Source organism: Pseudopodoces humilis, chromosome 15 (genome assembly GCF_049639895.1).
Source record: "Pseudopodoces humilis isolate 2021_Gansu_Grassland_sample_001 chromosome 15, ASM4963989v1, whole genome shotgun sequence".
In the NCBI taxonomy this organism is placed as follows: domain Eukaryota; kingdom Metazoa; phylum Chordata; class Aves; order Passeriformes; family Paridae; genus Pseudopodoces; species Pseudopodoces humilis.
Window position 1 is genome coordinate 769,614 of NC_142214.1, and position 20,690 is coordinate 790,303.

At 51.0% G+C, this 20,690-nt stretch overlaps 1 protein-coding gene across 4 annotated transcripts in view; it reads right to left on the reverse strand.

Moving 5' to 3' along the window:
* Positions 1 to 11,064: 11,064 nt before the first annotated feature.
* Positions 11,065 to 20,690, reverse strand: part of ATP11C (ATPase phospholipid transporting 11C (ATP11C blood group)) — a 53,178-nt gene continuing 43,552 nt past the window's right edge. For 2 of the 4 annotated variants that reach the window (XM_014255338.2, XM_014255336.2), the window contains exons 27-29: positions 19,922 to 20,025; positions 18,384 to 18,537; positions 11,065 to 14,284 (exon numbers count right to left, since the gene is read on the reverse strand). In XM_014255338.2, the coding sequence (XP_014110813.2) occupies positions 14,168 to 14,284; positions 18,384 to 18,537; positions 19,922 to 20,025 (375 nt within the window). In that variant the 3' untranslated portion in view covers positions 11,065 to 14,167. Of the gene's footprint in view, positions 14,285 to 15,414; positions 15,511 to 16,345; positions 16,437 to 18,383; positions 18,538 to 19,921; positions 20,026 to 20,690 lie in introns of all 4 variants that reach the window. The other 2 variants (XM_088062461.1, XM_088062462.1) reach the window with 2 other exon arrangements.

The following is a 20,690-nucleotide window of genomic DNA, read 5'->3' on the forward strand; positions in this document are numbered from 1 at the left end:
AGGGCTGGCACCAAATCCATGGGTGTGTTGCTGTGCCTGAGGCACATCAGCTGGATGCTGCAATAAATCCTCAACAGAAGCATGACCTTTGTCCTCAAATATTAATCTCTGCAGAAAGAGCAGTGAAAGGCACCAAAGACATCAGCTCTCAAACAAGGCTTCAGCTGATGCTCTGCAGCAAACTGGGGGTTTTTTTGTTTAAAGGACACTCTTGGGACAGTACAGAAGAGACCCCAGGGTGCTGGCCATGACCAGCACAGCCACCCTGCATTGCTCTTGGCACAGGGGACAGGAAATCAAGGTTCCAGGAAAGTCCACTCCTTTCTTTCAAAGCCAAGAAGAGGCTTTGTGACCATCACCTGTTACAAAACCCAGCCTGAACTCCCCATGCTGCAGCATCTCACAGCACTTTACAAACTGCTGTCCCCACACAGCTGGCATGACCTCAAGTTCTAGGGTCTTACTAAAAACCAGCAGCATCTGGATGGTAAATTGTCACAAGAGTGTAATTTTAATGGAGGTTTTAAAATGGGCATTCATGAAATGTCACTGCAGTTTTACATTCAGAGACTCCTCTGCAGGGGGAAGATTGCTGCCATGATACTGAGTTTTGGAGGCTGCCTGAGGCCAAGCAGGGAAAAGACAAAGGGGAATTGAGAGCTCCCTACCCCACTGAGGACAGGCAGTGTGGCTCAGCAAGGAGCCCTGCTGAACCTGTCCTGTCCCCATCTCCTGGTCTCACAGCCCAGGACATCCCAGGGTCCCCTGCAGAGGGATTCACTGGAGAGCACTGCCCAGACGAGGCTGAGAACGATGCTCACTGTCAGAGATCTCCCCTTTGCAGGAGATCCAGGCACCCAGGGACTTCCCTGCAGTGACACCCAGGGAGGGGACAGCTCCTGGCCCAGTCCAAATCCCTCTCGTGACACTCAATTAAACTCTGAAGTGCTTTGCTCTTAGCAACTCTTCTTTTCCTTCCTTTCCCAAACTCCACAGGCCCGCAGCACGAGCAGGCAGCAGCTGTGTAACACATCTGCCAAGCTCTCCACACTGACCAAACACTGTCTGCTGCTATGGAACCCACTTGGAGACAGCTCTGTGAACGAAGAATAGCAGCTCCTCCTGTGGGGGCTGCTGGTGCAGTCTAGGAAACAAAACTGAAGTGAATCAAATGAAAAGTGTACAGGATCACACTGAGCTTTGTCTCCATGATGTGCCTGTTCTCAGCTGCCTGTTCCTCTGGACACCCAGCAAAGCAGCATTCATTTGGTACTGAGGGAAATCCAAATCAGCACGTTTGTAACCTCTTTCCATGTCTCCTGGTGGCTTCCTGGGCTAGCTGGGGCAGCCAGCCAGTGCCTGCCTTGGGCTGTGCCACCACAGGAAGGCCCACCTGCCCCAGAAAGTCCTCAGACACCACCTTAACTCAGCCCTACACACACCAGCAGGGCTTGCAGGAACCTTTGGGGACCTTCAATGAGCTGGGCTTCTCCAGCTGCCACAGGCACCTGGGGCCAGTGTCCGTGCAAGCCTCCCCAGACAGCCCATGGAGCACACACACACTGGGTGTGCAAGGGTTAAGTCATTCCCATCTTTGTGCAGGAATGGGAACTGAACTCCCTTGGAGCAGAGCACCCCAACCATGAACCCAGCACGGTGGGGACAGTGGCCTGCCCTGATTCTCCACTCTCCAAACTGGATATTCCTTGGGGCAAAGAACAGAAATGCAGCCCCGTGTCTGAGGAGAAATCCCTGCAGCAGCTGCAGTCCATCCCCAGCCCTGCCTGCACTGCCATACCCCCTCCACACACCCCAAAGGGTGACCATGCTGTGCCAGGTGCCTGTTGCTGGCTGCAGGGAGCAGGGCAGGAGGATGGAGGCTGTGGGGACCTGCCCCAGCTGCGTGCTTCCCCATCTGCCTGCACCTGCAGCAGGATCCTGGTTCCACGTGAGCAGAGGCACCTGCTGTGTGTGTGTCCTGCCCAGGAACAGGACACACTGCTGGCCACAGGCAGGGCAGGTGTTTGCACAGCATCTGTGGGATCCAGGAGGGGCTGGGCAGGTGGCACGAGGCTGATGGAGACACCCCGTGGCACTGCAGAACGTGTGGCACACAACAGCACCCTGTGCTCCTCAACAAGGCCACTCTGTCCACCAAGAGGTGACTTGCAGGAGCTGGTCTGAGCAGGGAACAGCCAGCCAAGGTCCCGAGGCTGCTTCTGGATGTGAGAGGAAACTCTGGCAGCCAAGAGCAAATCGTGTCTCCTGTGGCTTCAGGTCCTGATCTGGAGCAGAACAGGAACCAGTGCCAGCGGGATTTGGTGGCAGCAGAGGGCCATGGGCACGTCTGAAGAGCAGGGCAGACCCTGCAGCCCCAGGCTGATGCAGGTGTCCATGTGTGCAGGTTGGGTGAGAGCTGGCACCCAAGGGCAGCAGGGGGTTCCTGGTAATGCCAGGTGCTGCAGCCATTCCCCAGCCAAGTCAGTGACACAAAAGACACATTAAAATAAAAAAGTGAAAAGCTTCAAAACCTGGGACTGCTGCAGGTCCCTTTGTCCCCCAGGCACAGCTCGCAGCTCTCTGTGGCCAGGGGCTCAGGGGAGCACCCCCAGCCCTGGCTCAGCCTGCAGGCACCTGCTGCCTGTCCACAGCCAGTCAAATCCAGGCCTTCATCTTGAGGCAAGGGCAGGTTTACAAATGCCTGTTTTCCTGGAAGATATGATGTGTTGATCCTGAGGAAGATGGCCCCTGCATGTCCAGCACACGGCACGGAAGTCCCACCAGGGTGAGTCCATCCCTAGGAGTGATGGCTTGGTCACCTCACCAGCTTCAAGGACTCCTTAAATTTTCTCAGACTGGGGGAGACTTTTAAGGAAAGGCTCACTCTGTTTTCAAGCTCCTTCTTTTATTTCTCCCCAGGCAGCTGCTCTGGCACAGCGTGGGAAGCAGCACCAGATGGTTCTCTCTTCTGACCCAGGGCTCTGCTGCTCCTCTGAGCCCTTCCAGGGCTTCTGTGAGTCAGTGCAGACACACATCCCCATGGCCCAGACCTGCACAGCTAACACACCACACAGCAAAAAATGGAAAACTGCTGAAAAACGAGAGTGACCTTTTCCAAAGGATTAGATACAGACACACTGAGGATAAGAGGAAAAAGGTGGGGGGGAAAAAAGGTGCTGTGAAAGGAAAAGAAGAGAAGAAATAGGAAATGTTAAGTGGGTGCAATTGAGGTTTGAGGACTGGCATGCAGGCAGCATGAGTGAGCCATGGAGGGATGAACTCAGGGACAATCCCCAGTGCCAACAGGAGCTGATCCTGCTCTCCAGGGCGGGACCAACACATCCATGGAGCCACCTGGGCCTGGCTGCAGAGCCAAGCTGCAGCCCAGGGCAGGAGCATCCCACTGCCAGGCATCCCTGCAGCTGCAAACAGCGGCTGTGACACAGCAGGAGCAGCCAGGGCACCGCTGAGGCACAGCACAGCCTCACATCTGCTGACCACTGCTGCCAGCAGCACCAGGTGCAGCCAGATAAAGATCCCACAGCCATGGAAATGCCATCCTTCCTCACCATCCTGGCAGCTGGAGTGAGCAGGAGGACGTTCAGGGGAGGTTAACAGACCCCGTGTGCTGGAGACTGTGGAGTTTTGGGGCTGGGGGGCGGAAATCTCTTCCAATTTATATTTAGCAGCTGAGAAACTGTGGAAGCTTTGCTAAGAAAAGGTGAAGAAAAGTAAATTAAGCAGCAATGAGGCTTAGCTGTTACCTCCTCTTATGCTGTTTCCATGTCCAATCAGAAAAACTCTATTCTCATATCACACCAAACTAAGCAAAAATTGGGGATGATAAAAGCCAGCTCCACCATACATGAATTCACGTCTATTGCAAGAAATGTAATAAAAGATTTTCAACACCCACTCTTTTGGATTCAAGCACAATGTGGGAGTGGAGAAAATCTAGTTTCCTGCATTTCTAACATATAGGAGCTTCAATGTACTTTCAGTTTTCTCCTTTTTCCAGTTTCAGCCACTCTTCCCTTACCAAAGAGAGCAGGACAGCTGTTTGCACATCAGCACTGCGAGCAGGAAAAGGCACATTTAGCATCTGCCACTAGCAAACATCTTCCCAGCCCAAACCACCAGCCCCTAAACCAGAGCCCTTTCAGCACAAAAGACTTCCAAAACCCAATAAAAATATACAGACATCAGTAACTTTCCCATCTTCATTCAGAACCATGCAAACACTGATTTTTCAAAGAGAAATTCCAGCACAGAGTAACTCTTGGGAGATATTTCAGCAGTAAATCCTGGGGCCCCATCACCTGCCTGGGGAACCTGGAATGAAGTTCTCTGAGAACACTGGAACAATTTCTCTCACAGCTGATACAGCCAGGAAATGAAATTATGCAGCCAGGTTCCCCCAGCAGCATCACCTGGAAACTCAACTGTGAAACAGGGGAAAATAAGCAGAATTTTTCCCAAAATGAAAGTGCAAATGCCCGATTCTGGCATTCCCCCACTGAGCTAAATGACATTTCCAAACGCAGCTAAGGGTGTTCCTGCAGCAGGAGCAGGTCTGTGCAATGGGAAGTGAGATGGGGAGGACGCTGCTGCTGCTTGCTGTCTGTCTCAGCAGCCAGCCCCTGGACACAGCCCCAGAGCAGCAGGATAACTGTGCTGTGTGCTGGCTCCCAGGGAACAGCTCTGTCCCAGGACATCCTGACTCATCTCTGCTCTCAAACCAAGTCCAGCATTGCCTGCGAGGAAAAGGGATTCGGAAAACAAGGCAGCCCCACCCAGTCACTTCCACCAGCGCTCCTCACACTGCAGCTCCTCTGCCCAGCCATTTTCCAGTGCCTGACGTTTCCCTGTGCTGGGGAAGCCGGCAGATGAGCTGGGTGAGGCTGTGGCAGCAGAGCAGGCTGAGGAGGGACCTGCCCTGCGCTCAGCTCCTGTCCCCAGCCACCACTGGTGCAGGATGTGGGGCTGCCCAGAGCCGCTGGCTGTGGCTCCAGGATGTCCCTGCAAGTCCTACTGCCAAAACCAGCACCAACAAAAGGCTCCCACGGCAGCACAACCACGGGCAATGTCCCAGCTCTAAAAGCCCTGTGCACACGGGGGAAGCTCTGTGTCCCCAAGCATCCTCTAGCTCAGTGGCCAGGAGAGCGCTTTGGAAAACTCTTGCTTTCCCTCCCCATGTTTTACACTTCAGTTGTTCCCTCCCACACAGCCCTGCTGTCACTTCACTTTTGTCCTGGTACGTGAGTGATAAGCCATTAAAGTGGTTGTAGCAAATGTGATGTAGGGAGAGGAAGCACATCCCACGTACTACTGACTGCTCCCAGACTACTACTGCTCGGGGGGCAGCCAGAGGCTCGGGCTGAGGCTGCTGTGCTGCTGCCATGCTCTGAGGGAGCCCAAGCCACTCTAGAGAAGAGAATGGCCATAAAAGGCTTGGGATTTTTACAGGCTTTTATCTCAGTCTAAGGCAGATAAGGGCAGATCACCTTCTACTAACAACCAACAAGTTTCCAGTACTGCTACATGTAGGGAAATGGTTAAAACATGGTCCCAGATCAGGCTGGATGCTCAGAAATCAGCAATAAGGGAGAAAACCTTCTGATTTATTTTTAATCTCATGATTTGGAGAACCTTACTCAACTTTGTCTCTTTCTCAATATTTTATTTTAAGAACCTGTGTAGATGCCAAATCATGGGTCCGGATCCTGCAGCTATAACCACACAAGCGTGTCTTTGTGGGGATATTTTGGCTCTGGATGACCATTACACAAAGGTCATCTGCCAAGAGCTGGTTAGGACAGAGGGCTCGTGCTCAGAAGAGACCCACTGCCTGCTTTCACCTGGTTCCCACTACATGGCAAACGTGCACCATCTGTGTCCCCATGCCCGTGTCACCAGCTCCTGCTCCTGCAGCGTGGGTGTTCCATGCCGACAGCAGCACAGGGAGCATTTAATCACATCCATTTAAGCAGCATCCTTTGCTAACTGACCGTGAGCACCCCTGCCTACATTTATCTCCCCCATTTTAGGGTGCAGGGAAACGATCAGGGCCAGGAGGGCAGGACAGCCGAGCAGAGGGTGCTGCTGGCACCTCTCAGAAGGGACACAAGCAGCTCCTGGGGAGCAGCTGACACGTTGGTAGAGTCCTCACCTGTGACCTACCCCTGACAAATCCCTCCTGCACCCCCAGTTTTGCCTTTCAAAGATGTCAAGGAAGCTGGCATTAGACAGGGAGCTCTTTTTGGGTCAGTGTGTCTTTTGTGTGCCTGGCACAGGTCCAAGCACTCTGCCAGCTGCAAACGGATGAGAAGCGATGCCTTTGCCTGCTTCCCACTCCTGAACAGGTGGGCACTCTCTGCTGAGGCTGGGGTCACCCAAGGGCCGCTTCCCTTCCTGCTTTAGGGAAGATTTCACTGCGAAAATACCTGGAACTCCCCACAGGAAAACAGGAAAACAATGAAAACGTGAGGGCTCCACACAGCTTCTGAGCAGATCACTGTCCATCAAAGGAAACATCGCTGAGGCAGCTACGGCCTGAGGTGAGCGATCAGATTGCATTTGCTTCTCACATTCAGGCTGTGCAGGCACGGAAGCACAGCCGCTTCAGTCCGTGCCGGGCACAACCTGGCGTGCAGAGGTGTTTGAGGACAGAGGGACACGGGAGGGATGATGAGACGCACACCTTACACACATCTCCTGCTTCCCTGCTTCCGAGCCTGGGCTCGGGCAGTGGCGGCCAGCAGGCCGGGCTTCAGCTCGCCAGGGTGGAGTTCCTCGGCTGTGGCCACGGGAATGCGCGCAGGGGCTCGGGCAGGCCAAGAGCAGCGGCTGTCCCTCGGAGCCATCCCGGTGACATGTCGGGGACTGCCAGCATCCCGGAGAGCCGGGGCTGTCCCGTGCATAAATAACACCGAACAGCAGCTCGAATCCTCGGGCACCCGCGAGAGACGAGCGAGGAGCGATTCCCGATGAGCGATGAACCCTTCTGCAGGCAGCGGGACCCGAGCGCGCACAACGCGCCCGCCGCGCTCCGCAGCGGCACCGGCAGCGGCCAGGGATGGTGCGGGGGATGTGGGCACTGTGGGGACACCTGGGGGCACCTGTGGGGACACCTGGGGGTGCAGCTATGGGAGCACCTGTGGGCACACCTGTGTGAGCACCTGTGGGCAGCTATGAGCACACCTGTGGGCTCACCTGTGAGCACACCTGTGGTAGCACCTACGGGTACCTGTGAGCACACCTGTGGTAGCACCTATGGGTACCTGTGAGCACACCTGTGGTAGCACCTATGGGTACCTGCGGGCACACCTGTGGTAGCACCTATGGGTACCTGTGGGCACACCTGTGGGCACCCCTGCGGGGCCCCGCGGGGCCGGGAGCGGTGCCGCTGTCCCCGCGGGTGCCCGGGGAAAGCCGCTGTCCCCCCGCCCGGACACGTGCGAGCCCCGCGGGCCCGCGGCCCGCACTCACCGGCGGCGGCCTCCAGCAGCGCGGCGGTGCGGAGCAGGCGGTAGTAGCGCTCCATGTCCCCCGCCGAGGTGCCGCCCGCCGGGGGCCCGGCCGGGACCGGCACCGGCACCGGGGCTGGGGCCAGCGCCATGGCCGGGCAGCGCTCCCCGCCCGCAGCGCCCGCTCCGCGCCCCGGGCCCGCCGGGCGGGACCGCCGCTTCTGCCCGCCCCCGGCACCGCCCCGGTACCGCCCCGGTACCGCCCCGGTACCCACCCGGCACCGGCAAAGGCACCGCCCGACACCGCCCCGGTACCGCCCCGGTACCCACCCGGCACCGGCAAAGGCACCGCCCGACACCGCCCCGGTACCGCCCCGGTACCGCCCCGGCACCGGCACCGACACCTCCCCGGCCCCTGGTTGAAATGATGCCGGCTCATTCTCAACAGGAGCAGGAGCTGCCCAGGAAGGCAGCATGGAGAAGCAGATGTTCCTGTTTTTCCAAAACAACCTTTCAATTATCGTCTTTACAATAATAGCAGCCTTTTCCCAACACTTCAGCAGTCAGTACTACTAATTAAAGAGCCATGGTAATATAAACCCCAGCATCTTTGGGTAGGCCCTTCTTACACTGATACAGAATTTTTCAAGGAAAACCAACCCATTCAGTCAGTGCTTCTTGTTTGTGACACAGCAGGCTCTCCCTACCAAACAGTTTGGATAGATGATTTTCTGTCTGGTCATAGAGCACTTCTTGTGTGACAGGGAGAGTTCATGTGCTCATGAAAAAAATCAGTCTGATAGGCAAGGCTCCAAGTCAAGACACACATTCCTGCTGTGTTCTTATCACAGGAATGCTGTTTGTCCTAAACTGCCACGGCTCATGGAGAAATGGGACCCATCCAAGTGCCCAAAGTCTCAGTTCTGCTCTACCACTGTGCAGGGGATGCTCTGCTGTAACTGGGACTGATCCCCACTGGGTGTCACACACCCACTTCTGACACAGGATTTGGGGAAAACGAAGCTACCCAGCAGAAGAGGCAGCTGTCACCCCCAAGGTTCTGCAATCAATGCATTTCTTGCTCTCTGAACAGAAGGCAGTCATTCAGACAGGATCTGGATCAGGTCTCTGCAGCCCAGGTGGGCTGGGCCCCGGCCCTGGGTGCTGGCAGGAATCCTGCACATCCCAAAGCTGCAGCTCCTCCAGACAGCTCAGCTCACCCGAGGCAGCCCCGGCAGCTCACAGCGTGGAAAAGCTGTGCTCGCTCAGCCTGGAGGGCAATTGCTCACGGCTTTTCCTTGTGGCCGCTAAGATTCATGGTTTGGAACGCTGGCTTTGGGACAGTTCACCAGGAATGCCCAGCAATCCCAGCAAGGCATTCTGCAGCACCCAGCTTCCCACATTTCCCACTGCCAGGAGCTCCTTGGCACGTCCAGCCCCTCCAGAGCTGAGCATCACTCTCTGCCTGCCCAGGAGATGATAAACTGAGAGAGCAGCAAGGAGACAGATGAAGAAGGAAACACTGACAGACAGAACCATGGCTGTTTCTTTTTCAGGGATTTCTGTCCAGGCCCTTTCTGTCTGAGGGTGGTGAGTGCAAATTTGTGTGTAAGGGGCAAGAGCCCTTCAAAGCTGTGGGAAATCTTAAGAACACCTGCAGCACCTGTTTGCAGGGAATTATTTCATGTGGGTGCAATGCCTCATCCTTAAATCTAATCTTAGGGAGAAGGTGTAGGAAGAATTCCAATTAATTTCATTAATTCCAGATCAGAGGCTAAAAAAAACCCACTCAAGCAAAATTCAAAATCTCTTGAATTTGAAAAAAAAAAAAACCTGAAATTTTTTTTGCCCCTTTCCCAGATTAAGGCTAGAAGGTTGGGTTGAGACTAGAGCCATTATTTGGCTTTGAGAAATCACTCTTCAAAAACACCTGTTCAGTCAAATACCGAGAACTGGAAAAGCAGAGCTGGCTAAACACAGGTTAGAGTCAAAGTGATGTCCAAGGGAATTGCTCACCTCTGAAGTAAGCACAGCAACAGCAAACCACTCGTGCAGGAGAGTCATTAACCTGGGGTTGGCTGCCATGGACAGGGATTTCAGGAGGCTTTCTCGTGCAGACAGCATCACCCTCGTTCCAGGGGTACTGCCCAGCACGGGCCTGGCAGAGCAGACCCTCCACAGAAATCCTGGCCCCACTGAAGCCAGCCACAGCTGCACAGGTTTAATCAGGAGGAGGGTTTTATGTCTCCTACTTGAATGTGGAGAGGAAAAAAAGGGCTCTGTTCTCCCCTTGTCAGTCAGAGCTGCCTGATTCGTTGTTACAGCTCCTGGTTTTGGAAAGGAACGCTCACAGGTGCACACACATACCCTTTGTGCAGGTCACTGGGTATTTTCCAGCTTAGCAGGTTATCCCCAGACGTGAGAAGGTTTCAGCAGCAAAGGCCAATCCCAGCAGTGAGAAGGCTGTGGATGCATGTCCTGCAACAGCTGCAGGGGGACAGCGAGGGACAGGCACACCGTGACCCCTCCACGTGCCAACAGCCCTCACATGCCAACAGCCTGACCTTAAAAAATTGCTGTCCTTGTTGAAAATCACCTTCCATGACTTTGCTTCTCCTTTCTAACAAGAAGGGCGACGTGGGCGTTTGAAATGTTAATTTTGGTGCTTGTGAAATGCTCGGTGACCTGCGGTCATCTCCCATCGCTGCATTTCAGCCCTGTCCTGTCAGCCTGGCGAGCCAGCTCACAGCAAAGCCCTCTCCAGCTCTTCAGACAATTTCCACTCTCCCTCAGTGGCGCTATTAAGATTCTCAATGTGTGTATCTGGTTTCCAATAGTACGAGCTGCTCCTCAAAGGTTAGAGTTTGTTTTAAATAGCTCAGCCATCTGTCCTGCGGTGCCTGATGGGAGCTGCAGGGATCGAAGCAGCCAAAACAGAATCTTTCAAACTGTCACTTTCTCATTACAAACATTTCAGTTGCAAACAGACCCGTGTCCTTAAAAAGAAAGTTAAGTCTATATATTTTTCTTGTGCATTACACAAACGCTGCGAGTCGTGCTTTAGCACTTTCCTTGTGTTGTTGGAATTTCATCAATGCAAATATTGGGCCTGAACTTCACCAGCACCAGGCACTTTGCAAACCTCATCTGTGTGTTTCGAGGCTTTGAACTAAAAAATACTTATTTATTACAGCACAGAAACAAGAACCAAAACAGAGCAGTAAGGAAAACACAAATGGAAATCAGGCACAGGGGACAGTTCCTAAATGTCAGCTGAAGTCCTGGGCTCACCTATTCTAGGAAGTTAAACCAATTTATTCACTTAATTGACAGGATTCACTTTCTTAATTAAACATTCATTTTGAGGGACATGAGTTGAGAGCACACAGACCAGCTATGTGCAGCAGCTGATACCATTGCTAATACACTGCTGGAAAAACAAAAAGGGATGAGAAGCAAGCAGTATTTCCTTAAGCAAATGCTGCTCCACGCCAGAAAACCAAGCATGGCCCCAGTGAAAATGCTGATTGTCCCTGCACAAACCCACACACTCAGCCACCCCCAGGAGTATCCGAGGAAATGAGACAGACAACAAATATATATTAATCAGAACAACATACCAAAGTTTATTGATTACTTCAAACAAAAGTTTCTGTAATGAAAAAAGAGCAAGTTGCATTCATAAAAGGTAACATTCACATTCAATTTCCTTGATATAAAGCAACATAAATGTATAAAATTGCATTTAAGTGAAAAAATGTAAGGTTGCAGTCCTTTTTCTTTGCAAGAAGCTGAAAATGTATCTGCTCGTTGCCTGTATATAATTTACATTTTCTATACACTACATGGTTTTTTAAAAAAATTTGTAGCTGGGAAACTGGATAAATGGTGCAGTATTAGGAAAGTTTCTCAACTGTGTGTATACAAATTCAATTTGAAGCTTTTATGCAATTCCAAGTCATTTATAATATTCTCATAACAATTAGGATTAGTTTTTGAGAAGTCGCTACGACTACACCAAGCTCCACTGTTATCACATGAGAGTTTTAGAGGGAATCTTAATTACTTTCCTTATCTTTCAGTGTCACTAGTCAGTGATAAAACTTCAACAAATTATTATGAGCAAACCCCAGCCTTTTTTCCTTCAAGTTTCTCCACCGAGAAGCCTTTACTGACCTTTCACTGAGCACGGGGAGCGTGCTCAGGGAACACGAGCACCCACCACAGCCTCCTGTCCCACTCCTGCCTCTCCAACCCTGCTGCCTCACACCTTACAGCCCCTACCACCACTTCTGCTTCCCCTCTCTGACCTCAGAGGGCATCCCCTGATTCCACAAGTCACCCACAGCAATAGGAATTTTGTTTTTGTCCTCTGCAGGACCAGGGCAGCCGGGCTGTCCTGGCACCCAGCACTGCACCAGTGCACTGGCTGAAGATCCAAGCCCAAGGAAAACTGCATTTTCCCAAAATAAGCTGCTATTACAAGACACTCCACGTGAATTCCACCCCACCTGTCAGCAAACACACCTTGGGTTTGAACATACAGCTACTGCAGTGGCTTCTTCCAGCTGGAGACAGGACACTTGGAAATGCCAAGAGAAAGATTTGGTTCTCAGAAGGCTCTGTCCTGAGACAGGCAGCAGAAATTATCCCGTTTATGTGACTATTTGGACAGTTCACACACACGCTGAGCTTCACTGTTCCCACAATGGAATTCCAGAGGAACAGACTTTGACCCTTGGAGTAGAGCATGACACAAAACAAACTGAGAAGCAAGGCATCAGGCTTGGGACCATTTGGGCTTGGAATGGTTTTGAATCACAGGAATTAGGCATTTTAGCGCCCATTTTTGAAAGGTTATGTAAACACAAGTCAGCAACTGTATATTTAAGGAGAATGGTTAGATTTGGCATATAGAGCATATCTTCATCGTATTTGTCGTATACTTGATCTGTAGGCACCACATTTCAGCAAATTGAGAACAGGACAAGGTCTGCAAGTTGAACGCTAGGTCTGTGAAATGAGCTGGGAAAACAGAGAAAGGGAAGGAGGGAACAAAGCTTTGCCCAGGGGACACATGCTGGCAGTGCAGCTCCCGACTCGCATGCGAGGAGTGCTCGCTGCCACGGCACAGACACCACGTGTGGCCAGTGCAGAGTGGATGGTCCAGTGTCCTGTCCGTCTGTCCCCTCCCTGCTGGCACCGAGCACTCCCCTCTCCACTCAGCCGAGGCCCGGCCAAAGCCCACCGTGCACCGGAGGATTCGCTGGCAGCTGATCCGCACCGCTCCGAACCGCAGGGATGGCAGCCAGAGAGCAGGACTGCATTCTTACAAAAATTAACAACCTGCAGCTCGACAAAACTGGCTGGGGGAATGTTCAGTCCAGTCCCAAACTGTTCTGCTGTACGTGCGTGACAAAGCCCGAGCGAGCGCGAGCCACAGGCGCAGAGCTCGCTGCTCCTGAAATGAGCCTCGAAGCTTCTCTCAGAGCTGCTCTGGGGGACAGCAGCATGAGGGAGGGGCTGTCACACCAACCTGTGGCACACAGGCTGCTCTGTCACTGCTCATGACTTAACACAACAGAAAAAGCTGATCTTTCCACGTACGAAGTATCAGAGAAAAAAAAAAAAAATATCGAGAGTCAGGCATCTCACCTTTGCTGTGCAGAACCTAAAGAGGAAAGTTCCTACAACCATGGTACAGGTAGATTTAAAAAGAACATGCCAATTTAAAAACAAATAAAATGTAAAATGAAATCAGGTTCATGTATTCAATTTTAAACTGTCTTCTTTTTTTCTTAGTGCAAATAATTCAAGATGCAGTTTTGTACACCTGCAGGTTCACAGGCACAGCCCGTGTCCCTGGGATCAGCAAGGACTACACTGTCCCTCAGGCCTTCAAAGTGTTGGAGCAACTGCACAGTGCAGTAATGTAAGCACAGCCACGGGAGCCTGGCCACTGGGGCTCAGAGTCTGCCACAGCACAACTTGTGGGATTCCCTTCTCCCCCATGAAAGCTCCCTTCCATCACAGACAGCCACAAAACCTCTTCTTCACCCTCCAGCAGGAATTAACCCAGCAGCAAAGCGGCTGTGGGAGGATGCTCTGGCACTTCCCAGCACTGCAGCTCTTCACACGGACAGCTGCTGTGGACAGAGCACAGATGGCTTCCAGCTCCACCTGGAGGAGGGAACAGCGAAGATTTCTCCCAAATTTTCGGCTGATCCTGCCGTGTGCACCTGGGAAGCACGGCTGGGACGGGCTGCAGGGCTGCATCACCTTCTGTGTGAGGGGAGCAGCCTCCTGCCAGTGCCTTCAGGGGCTGGAGGGGAATGTTTCTGGGTTGAAGTCTGTGCTACTTCTTTGGTCAGGCAGAGCAAGAGCTTTGAGCAGCTCTCAGACAGATCTGCAGCGGGCAGAGGAAGCCCCCGTGTGAAATGGGGCTGGCACTGCACTCCTGCACTTCAATCCATGCTGCTTGGGGTGAATGCCTAAAGATGCTTTCTCAGCCTCCAGCGATGCAGGATTTGGCAGAATTGGTTTTTCTGGGAGGGCAGGGAAGCCATGAGACCAAAGACTAACGGGTACCGTGGGGCCAGTGCCCCGGCTGCTCACAGGTCTTGGTACATCAAAGGTCACTGCCAGGGTAAAACCACGGCTCTCCTACAGCATGACAATCTGCAGTGTTGGGGTGGAGCACTTTAAGGTATCCTGAGAGGATATCTTTCTGCCAAATTAGTGACAGCATCTTCAGCCTTCACATAACCATTCTCTATACGTTTGTATGACACTAACACGGGCAGATCGAAGGGGCCAGCCTGCAAAAATCAGAAGGAACACAGACATGTATTGCAACTGTTACATTCCCAAACTCAAACCTTTTCCTGGGTTATTAAAAAAAATATATATAGGAGAAGAAGAATGATTAGCCCATAATAAAAGTGCCAAATATCATTCACAACCAAGTAATCAGATGACAAATGAATTTTCACAGTTTTCAAAATGCTGCATTGAGGTCTAACAGCAGCATCTGCCCTGCTGTCCCCTGCAGCTCCTGCTCTGTGCTGGTGCAGCCACCTCCCACAGCAGGCTGCACCAGAATGTGGTGGTGGAGAGCACCACCTAATGTCAGTGGGGAAGGACTGGCTGCCAAGCCTGCCTGCTGGCCCTGCCATGCCCATAAACCTGATTGCCTTGGCAGCAGGGGCGGGCACAAAGGTGCCAGAGGCTCGTAGACAATCTGCAGGTTTCTGTTTGCAGCAGACACCACATGTAACATCTCCCCTGAAAGCAGAATTGTGAAGTCAATTAGGCACTTTTACCTCTTTTATTCTGCTATTGGCTATAAAGTTTAAAATCAAGTCAGCTCATAGGAGGATGCTCTGTGTGTGTGCACAGACACACGGACACCGAGACATGCCTCTGTCCCATGTGCTGACACACAGGTGAGTACATGTGTTTAGTTCCCATCTAGCAGATGAATTAAAACATACTTATTTCTATCTGAGAGAACAGCATGCACCCTAGAGAAAGGGATTTTGGTACAAATCAGATGCAATACTGGAATCATTTTAACAGCTGAGATTTCCATCCTTCACCGTAAATGTATCAGCATTAGCTTTTACAGCCAGGGTTAGCACAATTCAGACTGCCCTCTCCAATTCTCTGCTAATATTAGACTGAAATAGCTGCTAGATTGAAATATTTGTTTACATATTGCCAAATATGTGTAAGTATCTGTACAGATAAGGGATTCTGGAGAAGTTGGATAGTACAACATCCCCAAATTAAAATGCATCCCAAGCATTGCATCTCTACTCCACAAGGACAGGTGCCCCACACCGATAGGCAAGAGGATTACAAGAACCACGGTTTAATTGATTTGGAGGGGGTTACATTTGGTTAATTGATGCCTTTAAAACCATCCCCACTCCTCCAGACAGGGTACCTGTTACAACACATTAGACTCATCTGAGAATGTTCTTAAAAGAAGTGGTCTGACAGAAGGTCTGGCCGACAGTGAATCAGGTGCCTTCCTGCTGCTCTGCAACAGCGAGGCAAAGACACTTAGAGCACACACCACCTCAGCCTGCCTCAGACACCACCAGACACAGCCCCTGCTACAGCTACAGCCTTCCACAAAGGATGGAGCAACACACGCTGAACCCTCGCTAGGTGTTGGTGATCCTAACGCTGCCTGGCCTTTGCAGAGCAAGAGCCACGGCAGGCGTTCACAAACCGGCCCTGCTTCTCTAAATGTTTGGAGATTTATGGTGCTCTTGAGGGAGGAGGAAGACAGCCCTGATCTCCACACAACTGGCATCTTCAGAAGAGCAAGTGATGGTGGAGATCTGCAGTGAACCCAAACACCAGGGATGTGCTGTGGGTGACCCTGCCAGTCCCATGGCCAGCAAGTCCAAGACTACCCCTTGATGTGAGGGTTCTGGGCTGTGGATTTACCACTCACACAAGGAACAAGGGCAGCACTGACAGGCAGCACGGGCTGGGCACTGGGGAAGCTCCTCCCAGGGCAGACAAGCCTGAGCCATTTGACAAACCAATTCCACCCTGTCCCACTCCCATCTGGTCCACTGACACCGAACTCCAGCCAGGCAGGAGAGGGTAACCAGTTTTGTGTCCACCTCAACTGGACATCCTGAGCACGACCAGCTCGCCCACCTGAGATGCAGCAAGAGACCCAAGGGGAGAGACAGACGAAACACTTGAGTGAAAGATTTAAATTAAGGCAAAAGGTAGGGGGAAAGCAAGGTTCTGCTGTGTGAGCAAATCTAAACGTGGGCTTTCAGGAGTTAGGCATTAGAAGGAAGAAAAAAAAGCAGTTGAGCAAGCAACACATTGCGACTCAGAAAGGAAATCACCTTATTCACTCCAAGAAAAGCTGTGATTGCTGGAAGTTTGAGAAAGCATGAAGATAGTGGATGTTCCTGAGGAAGGAAGGCGCTTCGTTACCTAGTTCACAACAGCACAAAAGACAGAAAATTGCAGTACAAGAAAGAGAAAGGCAGAAACCAAGGAAAACACAAATGCGCCTTGCAGTTAAACAAACAGAACCAAAACAAAATGAAAGCAATCACCACATCCCACACAGAAAATTTAATAAAGGCTGAGCAGAGCTGATGTGCTGCGTTACAGGAAACTATATGGGGGTGAGAGCCTGTCCCACCGGGATCAAGGGCAAATACCCAACAACCTGGCCTCAAATCCATCCTCCCCTTCCAGAAGGGAACCTCGGCCACCAGGTTGTGGTTCAGGCCCCTGTACAATCTTCCCTAAGTTTGTTTTTCACTTAATGCTTCCCTTGGGCAGCTTTATTTTATTTCAATTTATTTATTTTTATTTCAATATTAAGGTCAGGATTCTCAATAAGGGTTTTGATTTGAAATCATTTACCTGGTCTTAGATGCCTTTACAAATCAGGCAGCTGACAGGGTGTCTGATGGCTGGCACAGATATTCAGAGCTGGCATCTCCTTCAGGCACTTATAATAAAGCTCTTACTCAAAATGTACATTTAAATATGGTTCAGGCTGTGTTTAGTTTGGGATGCACATCTGAAGAGACTTTTCTAGTTGACACTCACTTTGCTTTGCTAAGTGATTTCACAAGAGCCTTTGTTAAACGAATAAAAAGCACTCTTGAAAGTACTGCAAGAGGGGATGGATCTTTGGTCAGCAGCTGAAGGCAAAAATGGGTCATCTCCCAGGTGAGTTGAGCTGGGGCTCAGAAATCCCCAGGTCACCCTTCCAGGGCACTGTCCCCAAACTGTCCCATGTCTGCAGCTGAGAGCAACTCCCTCCCTGCCTCCTCAACAGGACTGTCCAGCTAGAAACTATTAAATCATACTCAAGTGGAAGAAGTTACACGGATCCTCACAAAATACAACCACAGCTCTCTTACCATCTCGATTGTTTTTGACTTTAATGATGGCCCAGCCCTGGAAGCGTTCGAGGCCAGGCAGGATGGGGCCCTGAGCAACCTGATCTAGTGAATGGCATCCCTGTCCATGGCAGGGGGCTGGAAATGGGTGATCCTTAAGGAGCTTTCCAACCCAAACCATTCTGTGATTCCATCAATCACCAGGGGCTGGGGGTTCTCTTCTCCCAGCCCATGTCCCTTCAGCTGGGCCCTACAGCAGCCTGGGGACATGCAAACCCCAGGGCAAGGGCCAGGGCTGGCTGCAATTCCCCCGTGCTGGCCCAGGGCAGGAGCTGCTGATGCTGCAGGAGGGAGAGCAGGGGGAGCAGGGGATGGGGCTGCCCTCGGGGACGCTCAGCCCCTCTGGGTAAGCAGAGACAAGGGGCAGGGGGCCCAGCACAGCGAGTTGTGAGCCTGGCAGTGCTTCACCACTTGCCAAAGCAGTGGAGGGAACTTTTTAAGAGGTTCCCAGCTGGAAAGGGAGCCCTCCTCCCCAGCAGTGAAGGAAAGCTGTTAAGAAACCAGACAGCTTCCAGGGAGAGTGAACACCACGGGCTGAGCCTTCGGTTATTTATGGAGGGTGGGCAAACGTGACTCGGCCTGGCCCTGCTCCCACTGCACCAGCAGCTGAGGACAGACCCAGGGGAGCCTCCTGCTCGTGCCTTCTGACACCAAAACAAGCAGGAGATCTCAGGACAAGGTAAGGTGTGTTTGGTGATCAGGCTGGACAAGGCTTATGCACTTCTCTAGGAGACACCACATTCCCAGCCAGGGAAGGCAGCTAAGGAAAGGCTCAGGCTGACTCCCTGCTGCACATCTGGGCAGTACTTTTAGAATAACTTCTTGACATTTTTGGCATGTGAAGGAAAAGCCTTCCATAGAGATGTGAGTGGAACGTGGTATTGTTAGAGGTTCAGCTGGTGCCTAAGGGTAAGAAAGGTCTTCCTAAAAATACAGTGTGATACATCATCTTGTTCCTTACCTGATGATTTTTCTCTTTTATATTTTTTAAAACTATTAGAAGAATTTCTGGGAAAAGGCTGATAAAAATCAGGAGAATTATTGCCAGCCATGTGGAAACAGAAGTCAGCATATGAGCAAATACAAAATACATTCTTTGCTGCTTCAAGAAAGGCCTGAAAAAGAAAGGATACAAATAAATTCTGGTTAACATGGGTTTTCCAAGAAGACCAGAATCAAAGGAGACTTCAGGTAAAGCTATTAGCAGTTATGCCTCCCTTTCAGACAGAGATGGATACAGCACAGAAACACACTGTCCATCCTCCTCCCAATCCATCTCCTGCCTCCAGCTGCACTATTTCTGGAAGCTTGTCATGATCCATTTTGTACCTTCCATGTCTGTTTCTTTTCAGGGTGGGAAGGGGTTTGAATTTAGCCACCACCACTGAAAGATAAATGATTCACCTCACCAAAAACCAGGTAATTTTATTTCAACCTCAGGCTTTGCTGCAGCTTCTGGTTTGGTTTTGATAGTGGAAATCCAGAGTCTCTCCATCACAACAGGTTATTTGCCCCTTCCTCCTTTGCTTGATGAGGGAGAACAACCAGCTGCTTGTGAAAAACACCTCATCAATAACTGATGACAAGGATCCCAAAGCAGCTTTTGCTTACTGTTAGATCAAAAATATTGAGCTATGCAAGTTAAACAGCAGAAAGAGTTTTCAGTAGAGAACTAACATTTAACATGGAGATGTGGCTAGATTGCAGATCTGGATCTGTTGGTCAGCAAAAGGTAACTGAAGAGCTAAAGCTTGTGACCCCCCACACAAAGTATTTAAACCTGTTCCACATCCTTATTAGCAGCTTGCTGGATCAGGGATCCAGCCAACAGCCCTTGGAGAAGCAAAGGTATAAACCAGAGACGCTGTCTGTCAACTGAACATTTACTGCAGCACAGCAAATACAAAACTGGCAATGTTTGTAATGTGCTAATGCTCACCTGCTTTTGCATTTAAACCTAAAATGCTGGGTGCACTTGAATCAATGAGAATTTCTTTTACTTGGATCCATAATTTCAACACCAGGACCTGGCTTTCTCCTGTTTATTCTTCCCCTCTGTCCCAGAGGGCCAGGTCCTCTTGCTCTGCCTCATCCATTCCCTCCTTCTGTTTCACTGGGATTCTTTCCACTACAAATTCTTTCTGTCTCTCTCACCCACAAACACCCTAAAAGGTTCACTCTAGAGCCTCCTGATAAAGGCAAGAGCCTCAGCAGCAGAAACGATTCCATGGTTAGAAAAGCAAACACGTCCTGCCAAAGCTGAGCACGTGGATGGTGCCCAGAGCATTATCTCTGACAGGCTCTTCCCTCTGGGGGGCTGAGCCCTCCTCAAACACCTCTGACCACACAGCAGCCCCTTCCAGCACTGGCTTTTGGTGCCCTTCCTCAGTGAGCAGGGCAGTGCCTGCCCTGGCACCCCCAGGTCTCAGGATACCCCAAGGAGGGACGAGCTCAGGGCACTCCCCTAAGAAAGCCGTGGAAATAAGAAAAGGTACTTGCCAAATGACTCCTCCCCAAAAGAATGAGAAAAACACATAGAAAGCAAGGGAGCCCCAAATCACAAAGTGGTTCATCCACGTCCAGAATCGGGTATCTAACGCTAGCTGTGGGAATAAAAAGAGACAAAACAGGCTTTAGATGCAGAGTGTACTGGATTGTATTGGTATGAAACTTCAGACTGGTGCCACATTAAGGCTGAAGGCTCTCCAAACAGCTACCTCTGTGCATATGGGCACCAGGAAAAACAATTTCAATGTCCACAGTGTTAGCAGGGAAACAGTGACATCCTAATTGTAACTGACACTTTTTAATGGAATAAATTTGATGCAACCCCTGATGCTACAGGAAAGAAACATCTAAAGGTTACAGGGACTGTAATTGCCTCTTGTCACCACCTGCTGTCCTGAACCAAACACAAAAGACCTTTTGTAAGGTCTTACACAAACAGTTTGTTCTGGAAAGCTCCATGAAACAAAATAGGTTTGCTATTGTTATTTGACACACGTGCTTTTGTGATCTCTGGCACTCAGCCCTGTCTGAAACAAGGTGGACAAACCCAAATTCTTTATTGCTCCTTTCCTATTGCTGGAACTGAACATCAAGAGGTGAAAACATGGGGAAAAGTCAACCATAACCAACTGGAGTCCTCAAAAGAGGGGGAAAAAAATTAGAAAAATAACTCAAACTAAACAAACACCTAAAAACCCCAGACTACACAAAGGGAAGTAAGCAGGTTCTGCCTCCATGGAAGAACGAAGATTTAAGTGTG